General features: G+C 36.1%; 1 protein-coding gene across 1 annotated transcript; it reads left to right on the plus strand.

Annotated features, from left to right (window-relative positions):
• The first annotated feature begins 1876 nt into the window (after window positions 1-1876).
• On the plus strand, window positions 1877-6121 carry LOC131597057 (F-box/kelch-repeat protein At3g23880-like). Its single transcript, XM_058869773.1, has 2 exons — window positions 1877-2378; window positions 5592-6121. Exons 1-2 carry the CDS (start codon window positions 1877-1879, stop codon window positions 6119-6121), a joined length of 1032 nt encoding a protein of 343 aa, XP_058725756.1.
• Window positions 6122-20640: the final 14519 nt, after the last annotated feature.

Genomic DNA, 20640 nt, shown 5'->3' on the forward strand with positions numbered 1-20640 from the left:
TCCAATAAAATAAATAAACATTCATGTCATGCCATATAAGGAACGATAAACCAAAATTATTCAGGTAGCATGTTAACACAGCGGAATATTCTTAACAACTGAATAATCAAACAACCGGAGTCATAGACTCATAATTCAACCATAAACCATAAACAAAACAGAAGTTTATCAGCCAATTCTAAAATAACGTTCCCGGTGTTACACGACCAGAGCATGACACAGACCCAACCGACTCTAACGAACTACTTGACGAGCTAATCCTCACCAAGTACACAAGCTACTCCTCAATCTGAAAAATAACAACAGTAAGGGTGAGTTTCATTCACATTAACAAATGTTATAGGAATATAAACAATTACAACTTCATCCATACATTATTCACCCAAATCAATTATATTCAGATAGCATAGCAACATTTATCAAATACAGTCATTATTACAAAAATACACGCAAATTGCAACATTGGACAACTTCCATTCATGTTACAATTATACACAACAACCTAATGCAATGCAACTAAATGCATGTGGTACCAATCATGGGATAACCCATCTCACCGATCCACCACCATAAAGATTCGGCTACTTCTCTCACTAATTCCGCACAATGGGAATTAGCTACCGCTGTCCCACCACCATAAAGGATACAGCCCACAACATGATTATGAAATGCATGCATCAACCACGACATGCTCATCATTAATATCCACCAACAATTCATAATCATTCATGTCACAACATACAAGCATAATAATATCACAACCATTTGATATTCACCAAACACAATCCACAAAACCAACAAAATGATTTTTAAATTATAATCCCCTAATATACATCATTAAATAGGGAAATAATTCATCTACCAGGCCCTCGAAACAGGGTGCAAAAAGGATTAACGGTTTAGAAGTTACGGATTTTTAAAATAAGTATTTTTTCCAAAAAGCTTCAGTGGTAACCGGTTACTCCAATTCAAGTAACCGGTTACTACCTTACGGAGTAACCAACAAGTCTATTCGTAACAGCGGTAACCGGTTACTTCAAAACCAGTAACCGGTTATTGCCTCCCAACAGAACAACAGAACACAAATTCCAACAGTGGTAACCGGTTACCCCAACTCAAGTAACCGGTTACTTCACAACGAATAGGCCATCTCAGTGACGTAACCTCAGGTAATCGGTTACCACTCCCCAGGTAACCGGTTACCTCGTACCAGAAACCCCAAAACTCCATTTTTCAGCACCTGCAACAATTCCAATCCATACCAGAACGTACCACAACGTATTGCAACATCAAACAGCCCCAACAAACACGAAAATACACATTTACACATACTTCTAATCATGCTTTAACATCATTATTCAACACCAATCATCATTCACAACATAAATTGAACCAAAGTTCTATAAACCCCAAAACCCCAAACACCGACACATAATCCAATTCAGAATCCTAACATACGAATTCAATCGAACCATTCATAATACCCATAATAGAGGTTAATGAGAAGAATCCCCCCTTACCTCGATGTCGAATTCTTGGATGCTCTTTCTCTTCGCACTTGCTCTTCTCCCAATTTCATGTTCAATCTTCTCTTCTCCCTTTTTAGCTCTCCTTTCACAAAATACTTCTCTTTTCTATTTTATGAAAATATAACTTTATTTTAGAAAAGGGCTTTACAACTGGTACACCCCCCCAACTGCTACTAGCAACACTGGCCCATTAGCCTTATTTCATCCATATTTCCCAATAATCCAATTAATTCTAATATTTAATAAAAAAATTAATTAAATTAAATAAAGAATTTTATGGGGTGTTACAATTCAAATGTGTGAGCAAGTCCTGGAACTCACTCATCTCCGATCCATTCTTCGTCGACATGCACCTCATCAAATCTTCACGAAACTTGCCTCTCACGCTATTCTCCTCACACTTTTCAAGTTGTACCCTACTCAACAACTTCCCGGCACTCCGATTCCTCGAGAAACAGTCTATCACTCTTGCCAACGATGTTGGTAACAACCTATGCATAAACAACAGTAGCATGCTCGTTGGTTGCTGTAATGGATTATTATGCTTTCTTGATGTTTCCATAAATATTTGGGATCAAAAGGTCTATTTCTCTTTCTTCAACCCAGCTACGAGATCATTGTCTAAAAAACTAGGTTATTTTTGCTTTTCAGTATTGAATGGCAGTTCCTGTTTTAAATTTTCGTTAGATTTTGATAATTTAACCTCAAAATATAAGGTGGTGGCCTTCCGTCCTAACGAGGTCAGAGTTTTCACATTGGGCGATTATGTTTGGAGAAATATTCAAACTTTTCCTGTTTATCCTTATAGTACTCGCAACCATGTGAACGGTGGTGTATATTTGAATAATAGTTGTTGTACCCCAAAATTTGCCCACACTTTTTAGTGACAAAAGTTTTCGAAATTATTTTCAAAATTGGATTTTTTTTATAAAATCTTGGATTCATTTACATTGACATCCTGAGTTTCATAAATATCTGATTTAAAGTTTATTTTAAAATATAGTAGTTTACTCTTAAATTGCTTATATTTTAATAAATAGAAAATGATGACCGATGCTTCATACACCTTCAATTGGCTTTTTATTTCAAATAAATAACATAGCTAAGTTGGTTTGGAAGTAAGGCTGCATTTTTATGTTTTTAAACTAGCTCTTGACCTAATTCCACTCTATAAATAGAGCACTCCACCTTCACATTTTTCACTAACAATCATCAACAATTCCCACAATTCCAATTCACACATCTACCAATAATTTTTCAAACTTCTTCATACTTTCTTTCAAAAACTCTTTTTTAAGATTCTTGTATTTTGGCTAATGATGACACATGAGGCCTCATTTTTTAAATGGTTTTACAATGTTTTGGCCGATGATTTCCATATGAGACCCCCAATTTATTTTCTTCTAATTGTAATTTTAATTTGCTTGTCGCTTTAACCATATGATGAATCCTGATGGTTGTTTATTCTGAAACAAACATTTTTTCATGTTACTAATATTTTAAAACTAACAATTTCACTAATCCTAATTTAACTCTCAATCTCTCTCGTACAAAAGAAAGTTCACACCATTTTTTTTATATCATTCTAAGCAACTTTTTCTTTTGTTTGCGTTGTACATATTTTTACCACTTTAAAAATATCCATATCTTACTTAGTTATTGACACTTAGAATTTCTTTTCTTCACAATTTCTACACTCCCTTGGTCTAGAAACCTGCAATGAATTGTTACAGATAAAACAAAACCAAAACTTTGGTCTCTTTTATGAAGAAGCTATAACCATTCAAATAACACATAATCTTCACAATTACAACATGTGTTCATATTTTTTGTTTGCAGTAAATTTCATGGAAAGGAAACAGTGGCCAATCCAAAATCGCGACGTTGCCTCTAAATCACCGACACCTCCGTCGTGTCTCAGGTTCAATCCGGCATTAGTAGTGGTGCGAAAGTTTGAATCAAAGCAAAAGGTAAGTAACAGCAATTTTTGACAATCATTCATTGTATTATCTCTTCCATTTCCACTTACAGGTTTACAGATTAAAGAGAAACTCGGATTCGTCATCACCGTGCACATCCTCACGGAACAAACAATATCACCGTTCATCTTCAATGCCGACGGCACCACCGACTCTACTCTCTGCTTCTTTCCGATCGAGACACCCTCACGACATCACGACGTTATCTCCGACGCCAACAATCGCCGCACGCGAACATCACCGCCCTCCACGCGCAGCAACATGGCACCACCACCGAACCGCCGCACCCAGACGCGAATCGGAGACCACTGTCAGACCCACATCATCGCTTACAACATCAGCATACCAAATCTGTGACTGTAGCAGCATCACGCACAACTCTACCTTCGAATCGGTAATGTTACGATGTTTGCTTCATCTTTCTTTTAATGGATATATGTGATTATGTAGATCTTTGCTTATTGCTTTGATATTGTTGTTGCTTGATCATTCTGGAACTATTGTTATTACTGTCTTTGGATTTGTAATGAAAGAAACAAGGGTTAGTTTGTTTGAGACAAAATAGAGATAGTCAGAAGAAGGGAGAATGTGCTGAAGCCAATAGAGGTGGGTGCGGACCACCCATTTGAATTTAGGTTTTTTTTCAGTGTTGGATTGGCAATTTGGGCTTCATGTTTATGGCCCACACCGAATTGAACCCTTCACCATTCTACATCCAGCGCCTGCACCCCCTTGCTGGGTGTCTCATTTTATTTTGGGCTTATCCTTTTAATAGGCCCAGCGAACCATTCATGTTTACATGCCCTATTTCAATACTTTCCAGCCCATATTATTGGCTCCATTCTATTTCATGTTTCTTTTAATTTAAACCAAAAATATGTTTATTCTAATAAGACTTTAATTTTCTATTTATCATTAAAAATACCAAAAAATAAATAAATATTAATTAATGGTTAATTTCTCTTTAGAATTTCAGGTTTAGATATTTGTTATTAATTTTTTTTATTAATATTTGATTACTAACATTTTGTTTTGGTTGCGAGGTACCATCATTGATGTCATTGAATGTTTTTTTGTGGACGGTCGCAAGTTACTTAACTTATACATTTGCTAGTTTATCCTCGCGTTTTTTAATAATGTAGCTGCTTTTGGGATGTAATAGTAATTAGGACTTTACTTTCTGAATCTTTACTTTCCCGCGAGGTCTTTTATTGTAAATCCCCACCCCCGAAGCCATGTAATAGCATAGGACCTTTACATTCCGCACTTTATTTTCTGTATATATTTAACTGCTAGATGTATGCTTAGGATTGTATGGCAAGATAATTAAACAAACGCTAGCTAACTTAACTCAAGATAATTAAATATTCGAATCTAACTCACTTGCACTCACTCACCCCTAAGGTACGCCCCTCTTGGTTGCCTTCGATTATATGATCGTGTCCCTCGAATATAGAGGTACCTATTAGCAAAAGTCCCGACAATTAAAAAATCATCAAAGATCATGGTCCCTCGATGACCCTCGATGTTGCCTACGAATGCATGATCTTGTCCCTCGAGTTGTTGCCTACGGAAAAGAGATGATTTGTCCCTTCAAATTTGCTAAAGGTACCTCTACTTGTTTCCTTCAACGACCTCCGATGACCCTTCGATTGTCCCGCACGTCCAATAAAAAGGAACTACCTACCCATAAATGGTATGGTTAGTCCTAGGAAATTTAAAAAAACATAGAAAAGACAAAGTGTAGGGTAGCGCTCCTAGTTTGCTTGCTCAAAACAGAGAATTTGTTTTTCACACCTCTTTCAAAAACAAGGCTATGCTTTTAAGCTAAAGTCATTTTCTCTTCAAAAATCTCTTTTCCAAACAAACAATAAACAAGCATGAGCTAAGCAAACTAAGAGCCCACAGAGAACTGTGGATGAAAAGGGTGCTTACACCTTCCCTTTTCATAACTTACCCCCCGAGCCCGTTTCTTCTAAAAAAGGTCTTTTTCTGTTCTTTTTACCTTTCCTGGAATTGGACAAAATAAAAGTCGGTGGCGACTCTTGCTCACCGCAACATTTTGTTTGCGAAAATAAAAAAGTCAGTTCACCGTATTACAATAGTCTTAACTGGTTCGCCCATCGCAACAATATTACTTATTCTTATTATCATTGGGAGTATTTTACGATCAACAAATTTGTGATTATCTCCCTTGATTTAGGAACAGAGACATACACGCAGTTGATGCCTCCTATGAATTTTGATGAAGTGGAGTTATCTATGCCAAATTTATGTGCGTTAATGGATTGTCTTTGTTTTTCTCATCATTCGCAGGGAGATAACTTTGTTAAATGGCAAATGATGGAATTTGGAGTTGAAGAGTCTTGGACTAAATTGCTTAAGTTTAACTGTCAACAACTGCTTCCTTGTTATCTTTATTTTGATTATCGTCGTTTGTTGCCATTATACATTTTTGAGAATGGTGATGTGTTGATATGGGCGAGCGAGGAAGGATATGCAATTCGCTATAACAAGAGTGATGAGAGAATAGTAGATAAAACTAGAATGACCAATAAATTGTATTGGTTTTTGGCTCAACACTATGTTGAAAGTATGGTTCCAGCTTGTTGAGAATAGGACTCGGCAGGTCTTGCTGGTAAGTAGGAAGAGTGATGCTGCTCAATCCAAATCGTTCACATTAGTAGCTTATAAAATTATGTTGTTTCTGTAGAGCATGGATAAAGGATTTTTCCTTGTTAATTTATGAATAAATTTAATCACTTGATTTTTTTTAACCAGAAAAGAAAAATTGTTATATTATGTGTCATGTGATTTTGAAGCTTTTCTTTCTCCATAATTTGGTGTTTTTTAATCTTTGTTGTGATGGTGGCATTTATTATGTTTCTCCACACTATATGGTGCTCATTTAAGGTGTTTGTCATACAACGTTGTTGTCAATTTTTAGCATATGATTTATGGTAGAGAAAAAGGGTGTTAATATGGAATACACTCATAGAAAATGGTGTTGAGGAACACAAGATTTGTCCAATATCACTTTAGTAGTAGTGTTACACGGTTGAAGTTGTTTTACAAGTCAAATATCATGAATTCCGAAGAAAAATTACTCACATTGTTAGCATGGTGGCAAAATGTGGCCCATCACTTATATGGAATATGATTCTTTGGCTGATTAATTTAGAAATAGATATAAGTTTGTTGTTAACAGAAAAATTGTTAATATAAAATAGTATTTTGTGTTAAATGATATATTGTTAGTGGTTTAATATTTACATGTTGCATTAAAAAGTGTTGCCAGAGACAACAAATGTTGTAGTGTCACTTGCTAATTTAAAATATCATGTATACTTACATGTAACTCCTCACATTTTCAAACAACAACAAACATTTGACAGAGTTCCACACACAAAGTAGGCAATATCTCGTAAGCACATTGCTGTAAACTTGGAGTGACTCGAAATAGCAGGTGATCTTTAGTGTATTAACTCCAAATTTCGGCTTCACAATAACAATGACGTTGACACATCGTATCATAACATCAAGCATTACATAACTAACTCTAAAAAAACACAAGCGAAATTTACAAAACAAAACAACTTGTGCATGTGGCTCAGTTGATCAACAATCCACTTCAATATAATTCAAATATGACTAAACATAAAAAATTTCTTAAAATTTTAAGTGAGGAAGAGAAAGAAAATATATTTCGAGATTGTCAAAATTAAGAAGCTGAAAAACATAAAAAAGTGTTTAGTTCTGACAATTCGCAGATATTAAAGTTGGTCAATTCGTTCATTAATTTAAGAATATTAGATATATATTTTATATTAATTTATTAATAGTCTAAATTAATGTAAAAAATATTATAATATATTTATAACATTCTAAAGATATTATTAGAAATTTATTAGCTAAACCCTTACTCAACGAGTATTCAAATGCTTCTCTGCCTCTTGGGGTAATCAGACTTTCAGACATTTTTGCCCTACCTCAACAAAGTTTTGAAGGTGATCAGTGCATTGGAATGCATATTCTCTTATGTTCGTACTTAAATATTTCTCTAGTTTGTTTTATTTATTTTAATATTTTATTAACTTTTTAGAATTAAGTCTTTGTTTCCCTTTAATCTATTTTTGTTTGTTGTTTTCAACTTAAGTGATTATTTGATACCTATCCACTGTTCGGATCATAACTAGAGCTATGGGATTCCGTTTTGCGTATTCTAATGTGTGTTGGAAAGCTAAGAGAAAGAGTTACAACTTTCATGTTGAGGCTAAAAGCTGATTGGGAGTGTATGAGTCCCAAATATTCGCTTATTTGCTCTGTTCTATAAATCGATCCTGAAACCACAACCCCCTTAAATCGATTTTGTTTGGTTAATTCATACAAGAATCCTTGTGATACGACTTGATCCAACGTTGCTATCTACAATTTTTAAATTACTTGTTTTGATCTATGCTCGACAACGGGTCAAATAGGCGCCGTTGCCGGGGATTCTTATCGATTTAGCCAATAGTATAGTTATAGGTATTGTTTGTTTTATTTTTCAGAAATTTTCTACGGTTTCGCCATTTTCGCGTCCGGACGCCCGATCGGGTACAAAAAGCCTGATTTTCTAAAAATTTGTGTCCGATTGAATATACACTTTGTGCTTTAGGAGCAGAAAAATCATGCGATCATTACTCCCTAATTCTAGAATAGTTAGGGGATTTCTCCCTCAATTTCCCAAATTCATCGTTTTTCTATTTTTTAAGAATTCTTTACTGTTTTCATTGTTTCAAAAAATTCAAAAAAAAATCGAAAAATTCTTATTTTACTTAATTAGATTAAATTTTGTGTTTTTGTATTTTTTTAAATTTATTTTAATCATATTTCTTCTTGCGATTTATTTCTGCCTAATAAGGATATTATTGGCATTTTCGCAGTTGTTTCTGCATTGCTTGATTGATTCTGAGCTTTCTTTTGATAATATAGCTTATCAAAGAACACTAAGGCAGCTAATTGCTCCTGATGTTAATTACAATGGTTTATATATTCAATATGTTGATGTTGTTGTTTCTTTTGAATTGAAATTTGGTTTAATACACTTGTTGCCAAGGTTTAGTGGTCTTGCAGGTGAGGATCCACATAAGCATCTGAAGGAATTCCAGGTTGTTTGTTCCACACCATTGACGCCTGAAGGAATAACAGAAGATCATATCAAGCTGAGATTCTTCTCGTTCTCACTTTAAGATGCCGCAAAAGATTGGTTATACTACCTTGAGCCGAATTCTATTTCAAGTTGGGATGATCTTAAAAAAGTGTTCTTAGAAAGATTCTTCCCTTCCCAAGTTACCACATATGCACCTTCCGGACCTTCACTAGAGGACCTTGTCAAGAAAATGGCTACGAATAATCTCAAATTTCAGCAACGAGCAGATTCTAGTATTCAGATTTGCAGACACAGGTTGGACAACTTGTAAATTCAATGAATGCCATGCATGCTCGAGGATCAAACAAACTACTTTCCTAAACAGTAGTGGATCCAAAAGGTCCTAATGTAAGTGTGATTTCCTTGAGTTTTGGAAAGAGTGTTGAACCAGCCCTAGAAAAAAATAAAGAGGTGGTTAAGTCCATTCCTAAACTTGATTCTAAAATTGTTGATGACACTTATTATAATTTGTTTGCAGCTACTGATTTTTCATCTTTTCTGGTTTTGATGATGTTTAATCATGTGCTGATTATACTAACTCTAACCTTTGTGTTGTATGTGCCGAGATTGATGTTGCCTTGCAGGGTGGCATTTTTCCTACAGGTGAAGTTGTCGATGAAGCTGTTTATGCAGTTGAACTTGACATCTCGACTTCCCCGAACACACCATCTGTTGAACAACCACCTTCTTTACACTCTGAACTACTTCCTGAAGATTTAAATTATTCATCAAAGACTGAATTTGAGAATGAAGAGAAATCATTAAAGAAACATAATAGGGGAATTGGATGGACTTTTATTGGCATTCTTGATATTATTCCACCCTGTAATATGCATAAGATCTCACTTTCAAATGAAGCAAAAGCAGTGAGGCATCCCCTTTAACCATTGATCCTTGATGTTGTGAGAAATGACATCATTTTCACGTGCAAATTCAACACTTTTAGTTTTCGGAGATTGCTCTTTGATCTTGGAATAATAGGTGAAGGCACTAAAATAAATTTCAAGGTCAATGGACACTACCCAAAACTGCTCCACAAGAGCCCGACTTTGGAAGGAGAGATTATAAAAGAGCCCTCACTAGAAAAGGTTGTGTATGCAATCACTTATCCTGCTTGACTGCTCGGTTGTCTTCTTTCTTTTCTCTCCCTCTTATTTTAATATTTATGTCTTTTTATTGAGGACAATGCATGTTCTAAGTGTGGGGGAGGAAATCATTTCTTTGTTTTGTTTTCTTTTAGTTTTCTTTGTTTTTGTTTTATTTTCTTTAAGCGAAAAATAAAAAAATTTAGAGTTAGAAACACAATGCATCTTTTGAAAGTTTTAGGCTATAGATTAATTCGAGTTTAGATTGTGGAGACTTGGGAAAATTTTACAAGATCAATATCGTTTAAACACCTTAAATCTCCTGAATATGGAAATTATTTGAATACTTCTTATGACATAGCCTCGAGTTCCCATCCTTTAATAGCTCTTTAGTTTATCTAACAGTCAGCACCATCTATAAATTACACACTAAGTAATTAAGGTAATGCAAATAAGTGAATGATCCCGTGCTGATTAAGAATAAAAAAAATATGAATAGGAATCTGCCTTATAAGTTAGGTGACCTTCATCTGGTCAATTTTCCTAATGGTTGTGAACCTTCAAGAAAAAATTGTTGTTGCTAGAATGGTCAATTTTGAAAATTTTGACAAGATATGGATCATAGTCACTAACAGGCTTATTTACCATGTGTGCGAATTGATAACGGGCTTAATGTGATTGCGCTAGAATGAAATAGAATAAAAAGGAGGATGAGTAAGTTAGGCTTATGCATAATAATATGTTTTTGATTGGTTTGTATAGGAGGGAGGCTTATGACTGCATAATTGCGGATTTATGTTCTTACGATATCCTTAGGGTGCAAGATTAGTACCTATCGATGCAATTTTAACCGAATAAGAGTTTATAGCCTAGAATGAGTATATAAATGCTATTGTTGTTCATGAGTCTTGATCAGTGCATTTGAATGCATATTCTCTTTTGTTTTCACTTAGGCATTTCTCTAGTTTGTTTTGTTTATTTTACTATTTTATTATATTTTTAGAATTAAGTCTTTGTTTGCTTTTAATCTATTTTCGTTTGTTGTTTTCAGCTTTAGCGGTTATTTGATACCTGTCCACTATTCGAATCATAATTGGAGCTACGAGATGCCATTTTGTGTATTCCGATATGCTTTGGAAAGCTAAGAGAAAGAGCTACAACTTTTATGTTGAGACCAAAAGCTGATTCAGAGTGCATGAGTCCCAAATAATGCGTTGAAGTTTCAGATGTTATAAAATATTTAGTTTTGAGCCAATTTTGGGCCGATTTCTTTTATGTTTCCGACCCAGTTTGAGTTACTAGTGAAAACCTTATTTTGTTTATAAGACTTGCGGCCTCGCTACAGTAACATTATTTACTATTCATGATAAAAAATACTTTTGCTTGTACGCTTGAATGAAGAATTAATTCTAAGAGATTAATCTGCTATAATCGGTTCCCGCCGACACTTTAAGGTTCTTTTGATTTCAAATAAAAATCTATTTCCTTTCAATTCTTCTCTTTGATATTTGTTTGCTTAATTCGATTTATCTTAGGGTTGATTAATTTATTTTGATGATTGCATGTTCCTAGACTTTAATCGCGTTTGCTTAATCCGCGCATGTTTATCGTGTTTGGTTAAGTCACGATTGTTATATCTAACCCGTTTGCTTAATTCAGAAATTAGGAACATACATCATACAGTATCAATGGCGCTTGTATGATTGTTATTATAATCGAAATGGGAATAGAATCCGTTTAGAAATTGGGAATTATTTGGGTCAATGATAAGTTGAGAAACCAAAACAGTAGATGAATCGTTTTAGCTTATTTTAATTATCGCTAATTTTCTCTGTTCTATAAATTGATCCTGAAACCACAACCCACCCTAAAACGATTTTGTTTGGTTAATTCATACAAGAATCCTTGTGATACGTGTGAATACAAGATCACACTCACAAAGATGTTTTTGATTCATGGCAAACTCAACAAGCATACAAGCAACAAGGCACAAGCAGAAGAACTCAAAGAAAAGCAAGCATTGATCACTTATGACAGAGCAGGTCGACCTACTATGCATATAGGTCGACTCAACACAAGCAAAACAAGAAGAATGCAGAAAAGCAGCAGTTAGGTCGACCTACTGTCAACCCAGGTCGACCTAAAATGGAGAAAATTCCATACACTTCTGCTAGGTCGACCCACACATCAACTAGGTCGACCTAAATTGAAGAAATGTCCCAAAACGCACTTGAAGAGAATTCTGGTCGACCTACTTCCCTAACAGGTCGACCTAACTGGGAGCAAATATCATTCAAAACTAATGCACCTTTGCTAGGTCGACCTAAGCACCATAAGAGGTCGACCTAATTGATCAAAAATGCCAAAATTTCTGTTCTTCTCTGCTCCAACTGATAAGCTCTCATATATATTGTTCATGGTTCAATTATTGAAGCAACACCAACGACTGAAAGATACACAAAGGCTTCTCATCTTCGTTCTTCGTCATCTCCAACACAATTACACATAATCATTCTTGCGTTAAGGGTTAGTGATCGAGTTCGATAACGTCCATGGAACAGAATTGAAGATTCCTAGTGGGTGAAGATTTGTGGGGTTTTTGGTGAATAAAATCCGAGGGTTTTGTCCTCCAAGATAGGTGTTTCTTGGGGGTTTTTATCAAGAGGTTTCATCGAGGATCCATCTGAGTGTGAAGATTGAAGAACAAGGGTTCAAGGCAATTCAAGACACTGCAGAAAAGGGATCAAGTGAAGCTCTTGGATCACCTTGATCTGACTCAAGATTAAGGGGGAAGAAGATTCAAAGGATCGACAAATTCGATTTATTGTTTATCGCTTTGTTTTCTTCTTTGTATAAACTGCTTTCAACATTAATGGAAGATTTCCCAATTTCAATTTGGAATTGGGGGCAGACGTAGTCGTAGCGAGGACGATCGACGAACTGCCTGAACAAATATCGCGTTCTTGTCGCTTTTATCTTTTCATTTACGTTCTGTTCATATTTGGTCATAATTGCAAAATTGATTAACGATTCAAGTGTTAAAATTGTGAATTAAGGTTCTGCATAAACATCACAATTCACCACATCTTGAATCATCATCAATTTGAACATTATCACCAAGTGTTTGTCTTTTTGCTTATTCCATTATTACTGCATTGCAAACCAAAGTTTGTCAACTTAGAAGTAAATTGATTTTCAGCTGTGAAACGTATTGATTCGATAACATATCACTTCATCGTTAATCTCAATTATCTTGTGGTTTTGTCACATATACGACCCTTGCAATAACGGTCCGGAATAGACGCAAGTCGATTCAGAACCGCTTTCGCTTTATTTCGAAATAATTCCGAAAAACTCTGTGAGATCTATTCACCCCCCCTCTAGATCCTCAGGCCAGCGTCTAACAAGTGGCATCAAGAGCTCTGGTTTATTCCGTGCTACGTGAAACACTTATTGGAAAGATGGCTTCCGGACCTAAAGGGGCTCACAATAGAGCTCCAGTTTTCAACGGTGAAAACTATGGCTATTGGAAGGATTGTATGTGTGTCCACATCAATGCAATTGATAGAAAAATCTGGACAGCTATTGTCAATGGTCCCTTTCAGATCACCATGACAAATGCAGCTGGTGCAGTTGTTCCAAAACCAGAAAATACTTGGGATGCTGAAGATGAAAAGAGATATGCATACGATTGGAAAGCGAGAAACATTCTAATCTCAGCTCTAGGAGTTGATGAATATTACCGCGTTTCCCATTGTAGATCCGCTAAAGCTATGTGGGACACATTGCAAGTTTCCCACGAGGGAACGAATGATGTCAAACTAGCTAGGATCAATACGTTAACTCAAGAGTTCGAACTCTTCCACATGGAAGATGGTGAATCCATCGAAAACATGCAGAAGAGATTCGTTCACCTGAAAAATCGGTTAAATTCTCTTGATAGACCTGTTTCCAATGTAGTTGCTACTAACAAAATCTAAAGATGCTTGAACAGGGAATGGCAACCCAAGGTTACAGCAATAAAGGAAGCAAATGATCTAAACACCTTAGACATTACCACTCTCTTTGGTAAACTAGAGGAACATGAACAACACCTTAAATGTCTTGACATGCATGAGAAAAGGGCAAAGAAAGAAAAGAACATGGAGAAAGAGGTAGAGAAGAAGTCAATAGCTCTAAAAGCTTCAAGCTCCAAGACCTCAAGACAAGAGCTAGAGGATAGTGATACAAGTGATGACGAAGACTCCGATGATGAGGAAATGGGACTGTTTGTGCGAAGATACAACAAATATCTAAAGAAAAATGGAGCAAAAAATTCTGACAAAGGCTTGATCAACTATAGAAAGCAATCAAACAAGTTCAAACAAGATGACGACAACAAAGGAAAAATCAAAGGCCCTTGCTTTAATTGTGGGAAAGCCGGTCACTACAAACCGGATTGTCCATACCTTAAGAAGGAAAAAGAGAAGAACCAAAGCAAAGGTCATAACAAATCTAAGAGAGCCTACATAGCATGGGAAAGTGATTCATCTAGTGAAAGCTCATCAAGCGATGAAGAAAAATCAGCAAACCTATGTTTTATGGCTCATCAACACAAGAAAAAGAAAGCTGTAAGTCATCTTAAACCTGAACTCGTAGATAAGGTATCTCATTCTCAACTAAAACTTGCTTTTGAAGAATTACATAGAGATGCAATTAAAGCTTTCAAACTTTTGGCCTCAAATAAGAAAATCTTTTCATATCTTGAATCAAAAGTTGAGAAAACCGAAAAGGATATGGAAGCTTTAAAACAATCTATGCTAGACATTCAAAAGGATAAAGTTGAAATAGATCCTACATCATGGTTTGGTTGTGAGACATGTCACATTTGGCAAAAAGAAGTAAGAGATCTAAAAGCCAAGTTAGACAAGGCTCTACAACCAAAAGTGACCTTTGCGGTTGATCCAAATAAGTTCAAAAGATTGTATACTCCTTTATATAGTAAATACACTTTTGTACCAAAAGTATCAACTAGCAAAACAACATATTCTCATCATATTACCTGTCATTATTGTTGCAAAAAGGGTCATACCATTGAAAAATGCAAATTTAGGAGGATTTTAGTTCCTAAAGGAGTATTTCAATGGTTGCCTAAGTGCAACAACTTCTGTACTCACCACCTAGGACCCAATGAAGATTGGGGACCTTCCATTCTAAATTTATTTTGCAGGAAAAGTGTCTTGACATCGCCGAAAGGTGGTGGTTCCTTGATAGCTGATGCTCAAGACACATAAAGGGAGACATATCATTTTTGGTATGTCATCTATGAAGAACTATACTGGGCAAAGGAAATGTAGGTGACCTGGCCACCACTAATGTATATGATACATCACAAATGCAAGTTAACCCGAAAAACACAAAGGACGCATTACTTGATGTGCAATTGGCAAATTGCATTGCAAGGAAATTTAAACCTATTCTAAGCAGAATAATGTTTGGGACCCTGTCCCGCATCCGGGAGAACATCAAGTAATCGATACTAGAAGAGTTTTTCGCAAAATCAAGCAATCAAGTCATGAAACATTCTATCCAGACAATTCATCATCAAATCTAGGAGTATGGCACACTGACAAGAGGATTCCACACAATGATGACAAAACACCTACACATTGAGAAAGCGGTAACATGTTTATTGTTCACTTCCAAAAATTTTATTGATACTATAATATGCTATCAATTAACATGCTTATAGTGACTTCATGTATGTTTATCCATATATCTCAATTACATATATGTGTCTATCATCTCCATTCATAACATATCATGTTTTGGGCATACAAGCAAGTAACTAAGCATAAATGCATCATATAGTAACATCCCTAAGGCATTTCAAACATTTGAAGCAACTTAGGTTGACCTACCTTGCATCTGAGTCGACCTACACAAGTCATTTTTCAACATACCAGCCAAAATGCCCAGTTACGTCGACCTACCCTCCTTTTAGGTGGACCTAATCTGCAATTTTTTAAAGGCTTCTCTGTTAGGTCGACCCAGCCCTAAATTAGGTCGACCTACTGCTTCAAAAATTCCCAAAATTAGGTCTGTTGGTCGACCCGACCCATCCCTATTCATTCATAATCTTTCCTCTTTTCATTCCCACTCATTCTCATATCATTGTGTACGGCCAACCCTAATTCCTCAAGTTCAAAGAGTGTCAAAGACCATCTCTCTCACTCTACTACTCAACAACCATGCCTCCAAAATCAAGAAAGGGAAAGGAAATTGCCTCTGGTTCATCATCTCAACCGGTAAGTGCTCTTGTTCATCCTGATTGTAGGGAAAATTTTGAGAAATGGCAGATGAAAAGAAAAATTGTTAAGCAATATACCTATGATCCAAATCTTGTCAAAAACATGCATATCCCCGATGTCGCTGCTTTGATTGAACATCAAAATATTCATCCCTTAGTGCAATGTGATACTCCGTACTGTGAAAATACCGTCAGGGCTTTCTATGCAGGATTTACAAAAGGGGATGGTTGTAATTTCCGATTCAAAATGGGCTCTAGGTCGCATGTTGTTGACAAACGGGCTTGGATTAGTATCTTTGGTCTCAAAATTGTAGGTGATGAATTCTGTATGGAAGACGGGGATGTACCGGGAAACTATGACCATGTGGCCTACATGAAGTCTATCCTCAAAGACCCTTCCGTCTTTGACAAACCTAATGAAACAATAACAGCCGGTCACCTGAAGCAAGATCCTAGGCTCCTAAATTGGGTCATCTCAAGAATCATTCGACCAAGAGCAGGAGGGTACTCAAGAATTGAAAGGAATGAAGTTGTGCTCATGTATCTGCTGCAAAACAAAACGCGTATACATTGGCCTTACTTCCTTGCTGCTAAGTTTCATGAGGTCCAACAGAAAACTACAACCCTGTGTTATGGATCAATCATTCAAACAATTGTCAATCACTTCGGCATGCGGCTTGATCACTTACACTACATCAGCATACACCAATCTCAAGAATTCTCACAAACCACCTTGACTCTTATGGGATACCATTGGAATCCAGTTAGGAAAACCTACTATCTCATTCAAAAGGGAACCGGGAAGGTTATTTACAATTATGATGATCCCAGGGAGTTTGGAAACAATGCAGGAAATGAAGAAGAAGGACTTGATCAAGACAATGCAAATGATGATGATCACCACATGGAAGATGTTGCACAAGATACGGATGCAAATTGGAGATATGTTCCTCCACAACAAGAGGATATCCCTTAGGGATACACGGCTCCGCCTCCGCCGGATCAAACCAACATCATTTCCATGTTAGAGAATATGCAACTCCTACAAAAACAACACTTCGACACACAACAGCTCCAATTCCAACAAATGCAACAGCTCCAACAAGATCGCTATGACGAACAACAACGACAATATCAATCGTTGTACAACTTAGTTCAAGACCACAAAAGCGATTTTGAGACTTTTGCCTCCAACTCGACTCTAAGACAGAATCAGTTTGAGGAAACGGCATTGCATCGTCATGCCAACATAAGCCAAAGCTTCAACACTCTCAATCTATCTGTGCTTGATTTGTTGGAACAAGTTGAAGAGGATCGTCCTCATACATTTCAAAGAGGAAGAGGAAGAAGGGGCAGGCGTTAGGATGCATTCTCCATCATATCATCATATTATTGCATTTCATTTCATTATCCTTATGTTATGTTCTTACATATTGCCGTACTGTGCTTTTTCTTTTCTTGGATTATCATATATGGTAAAGTGTACCTTTAAACATGTTTGGTTCTCATGGTTTCACTATCTACATTTTATCTATTATTATGAATGCTGGTATTTTTATCTATGTTTCTCTCGTTATTCTTCTGTTTTTTTCTTGTATCTCTTTTGATGTTGTCAAAGGGGGAGATAGATGCTGAGTGTACGGGGGAGCTCAGCTGAGTGAATAGATGCTGAGTGTACGGGGGAGCTTTTACCACTTATTGCCAAAGCTTCTACTATCGGTTTGCCATCATCAAAAAGGGGGAGTATGTGAATACAAGATCACACTCACAAAGATGTTTTTGATTCATGGCAAACTCAACAAGCATACAAGCAACAAGGCACAAGCAGAAGAACTCAAAGAAAAGCAAGCATTGATCACTTATGACAGAGCAGGTCGACCTACTATGCATATAGGTCGACTCAACACAAGCAAAACAAGAAGAATGCAGAAAAGCAGCAGTTAGGTCGACCTACTGTCAACCCAGGTGGACCTAAAATGGAGAAAATTCCATACACTTCTGCTAGGTCGACCCACACATCAACTAGGTCGACCTAAATTGAAGAAATGTCCCAAAACGCACTTGAAGAGAATTCTGGTCGACCTACTTCCCTAACAGGTCGACCTAACTGGGAGCAAATATCATTCAAAACTAATGCACCTTTGCTAGGTCGACCTAAGCACCATAAGAGGTCGACCTAATTGATCAAAAATGCCAAAATTTCTGTTCTTCTCTGCTCCAACTGATAAGCTCTCATATATATTGTTCATGGTTCAATTATTGAAGCAACACCAACGACTGAAAGATACACAAAGGCTTCTCATCTTCGTTCTTCGTCATCTCCAACACAATTACACATAATCATTCTTGCGTTAAGGGTTAGTGATCGAGTTCGATAACGTCCATGGAACAGAATTGAAGATTCCTAGTGGGTGAAGATTTGTGGGGTTTTTGGTGAATAAAATCCGAGGGTTTTGTCCTCCAAGATAGGTGTTTCTTGGGGGTTTTTATCAAGAGGTTTCATCGAGGATCCATCTGAGTGTGAAGATTGAAGAACAAGGGTTCAAGGAAATTCAAGACACTGCAGAAAAGGGATCAAGTGAAGATCTTGGATCACATTGATCTGACTCAAGATTAAGGGGGAAGAAGATTCAAAGGATCGACAAATTCAGTTTATTGTTTATCGCTTTGTTTTCTTCTTTGTATAAACTGCTTTCAACATTAATGGAAGATTTCCCAATTTCAATTTGGAATTGGGGGCAGACGTAGTCGTAGCGAGGACGATCGACGAACTGCCTGAACAAATATCGCGTTCTTGTCGCTTTTATCTTTTCATTTACGTTCTGTTCATATTTGGTCATAATTGCAAAATTGATTAACGATTCAAGTGTTAAAATTGTGAATTAAGGTTCTGCATAAACATCACAATTCACCACATCTTGAATCATCATCAATTTGAACATTATCACCAAGTGTTTGTCTTTTTGCTTATTCCATTATTACTGCATTGCAAACCAAAGTTTGTCAACTTAGAAGTAAATTGATTTTCAGCTGTGAAACGTATTGATTCGATAACATATCACTTCATCGTTAATCTCAATTATCTTGTGGTTTTGTCACATATACGACCCTTGCAATAACGGTCCAGAATAGACGCAAGTCGATTCAGAACCGCTTTCGCTTTAGTTTGAAATAATTCCGAAAAACTCTGTGAGATCTATTCACCCCCCCTCTAGATCCTCAGGCCAGCGTCTAACAATACGACTCGAGCCATTGTCTCTATCTATAGTTTTTAAATTAACTGAAGACTACCTTAACCCTGGTTAAACGTGACGGTTTTTTTTTGTATAGAAAAGAAACTCCTACTTCAAGGCTCAAAGGGGTTGACAAGGATGTATCTCCCTTATATCTCTGGTGTTTGGGGATTTGAAATAATGCCTTAAATCTTCAGCAGGGTTTTTATTCAAAAGCAATACTGTGAAACTTTTTTGATATCGTATTTTCATCATCCTCCCTCCAATCTTTGGCTAAGAAAGAGATTAGTGAAGTTGGTGTCGTAATGCAAGAAAGAAATTTTATGAGTGAATACGAATGGATTACTTTGAAACAAACATATTTATTACATTATCATTTTCATTCAAAAAATAAACAAGTTTTACATGCAAATAGTTACTTGACAAGAAGAAATATTACAAATGAACAAGCAGTAATGAACTGAAGATTGCCATTGTTGAGAAGGTTTGACTTCGTCTGGACTTATTTCTTCTTGAGATGCTTTTTGTAATTTGGGCACTCATTTGGGTAAGGATGTTAGAACATAGTTTGGTTCTACATCTTTGAAAGAGCTTTGATGATAACAAACACATAATTTTCAATAAGAATAAATATGCACTCTAATCGTATAGTTTAACTTGCAGAAGTTTTGAAGCATGTTAAAGTGATTTCTCAGAAGTAGAAGGCTGCATTGAGAGAACTTTACAAGAATAAAGACAATGATTTCTCAAAAGCAGGAGGCTGCATTGAAAGAAGTTTACAAGAATAAGAAGTTCTAGACATTGAGGGAAGTATACAAGAAGAAGAAGTTTTAGAGATCAAAGTAAGTTTACAAGAACAAGAAGTTCCGAAGACAAATGAGAAATTCGTAAACTGTGATACTTAAAACGCTTCAAGCACCAACAAAACAAGCTGCAAAGAATACTCTGATGATCAGAAAATCTATAACATTACAATCGTCAATGCAAGATCAATTCGTAACGGCTGAAAATTAATTACAGCGGACAAAATCTTCATTTTTGGAAATAGCGTTAATCAACATTTCATTAACATTCCAAAACAAGAAAACATGTCTTGCAATGGATCAAAAGCTAACCCTGTATAAAGAGGACATCGTTGAAGAAAAAGAGATCTAACGCACACACAAATTCAAAGAGCTCTAAATTTTTTTATCATTCTATATTATTCATATTTGTATATTGTGCTTAAAATTGTGCACACATCACAGCTGTGATATAGCTTATTAGAAGCAATTCCTTAAACACACAAAAGTTGTAATCATATAATAGTTACCTTAAGAAAACTGATTATGGTT

This window comes from Vicia villosa, linkage group LG4 (genome assembly GCF_029867415.1).
Source record: "Vicia villosa cultivar HV-30 ecotype Madison, WI linkage group LG4, Vvil1.0, whole genome shotgun sequence".
In the NCBI taxonomy this organism is placed as follows: domain Eukaryota; kingdom Viridiplantae; phylum Streptophyta; class Magnoliopsida; order Fabales; family Fabaceae; genus Vicia; species Vicia villosa.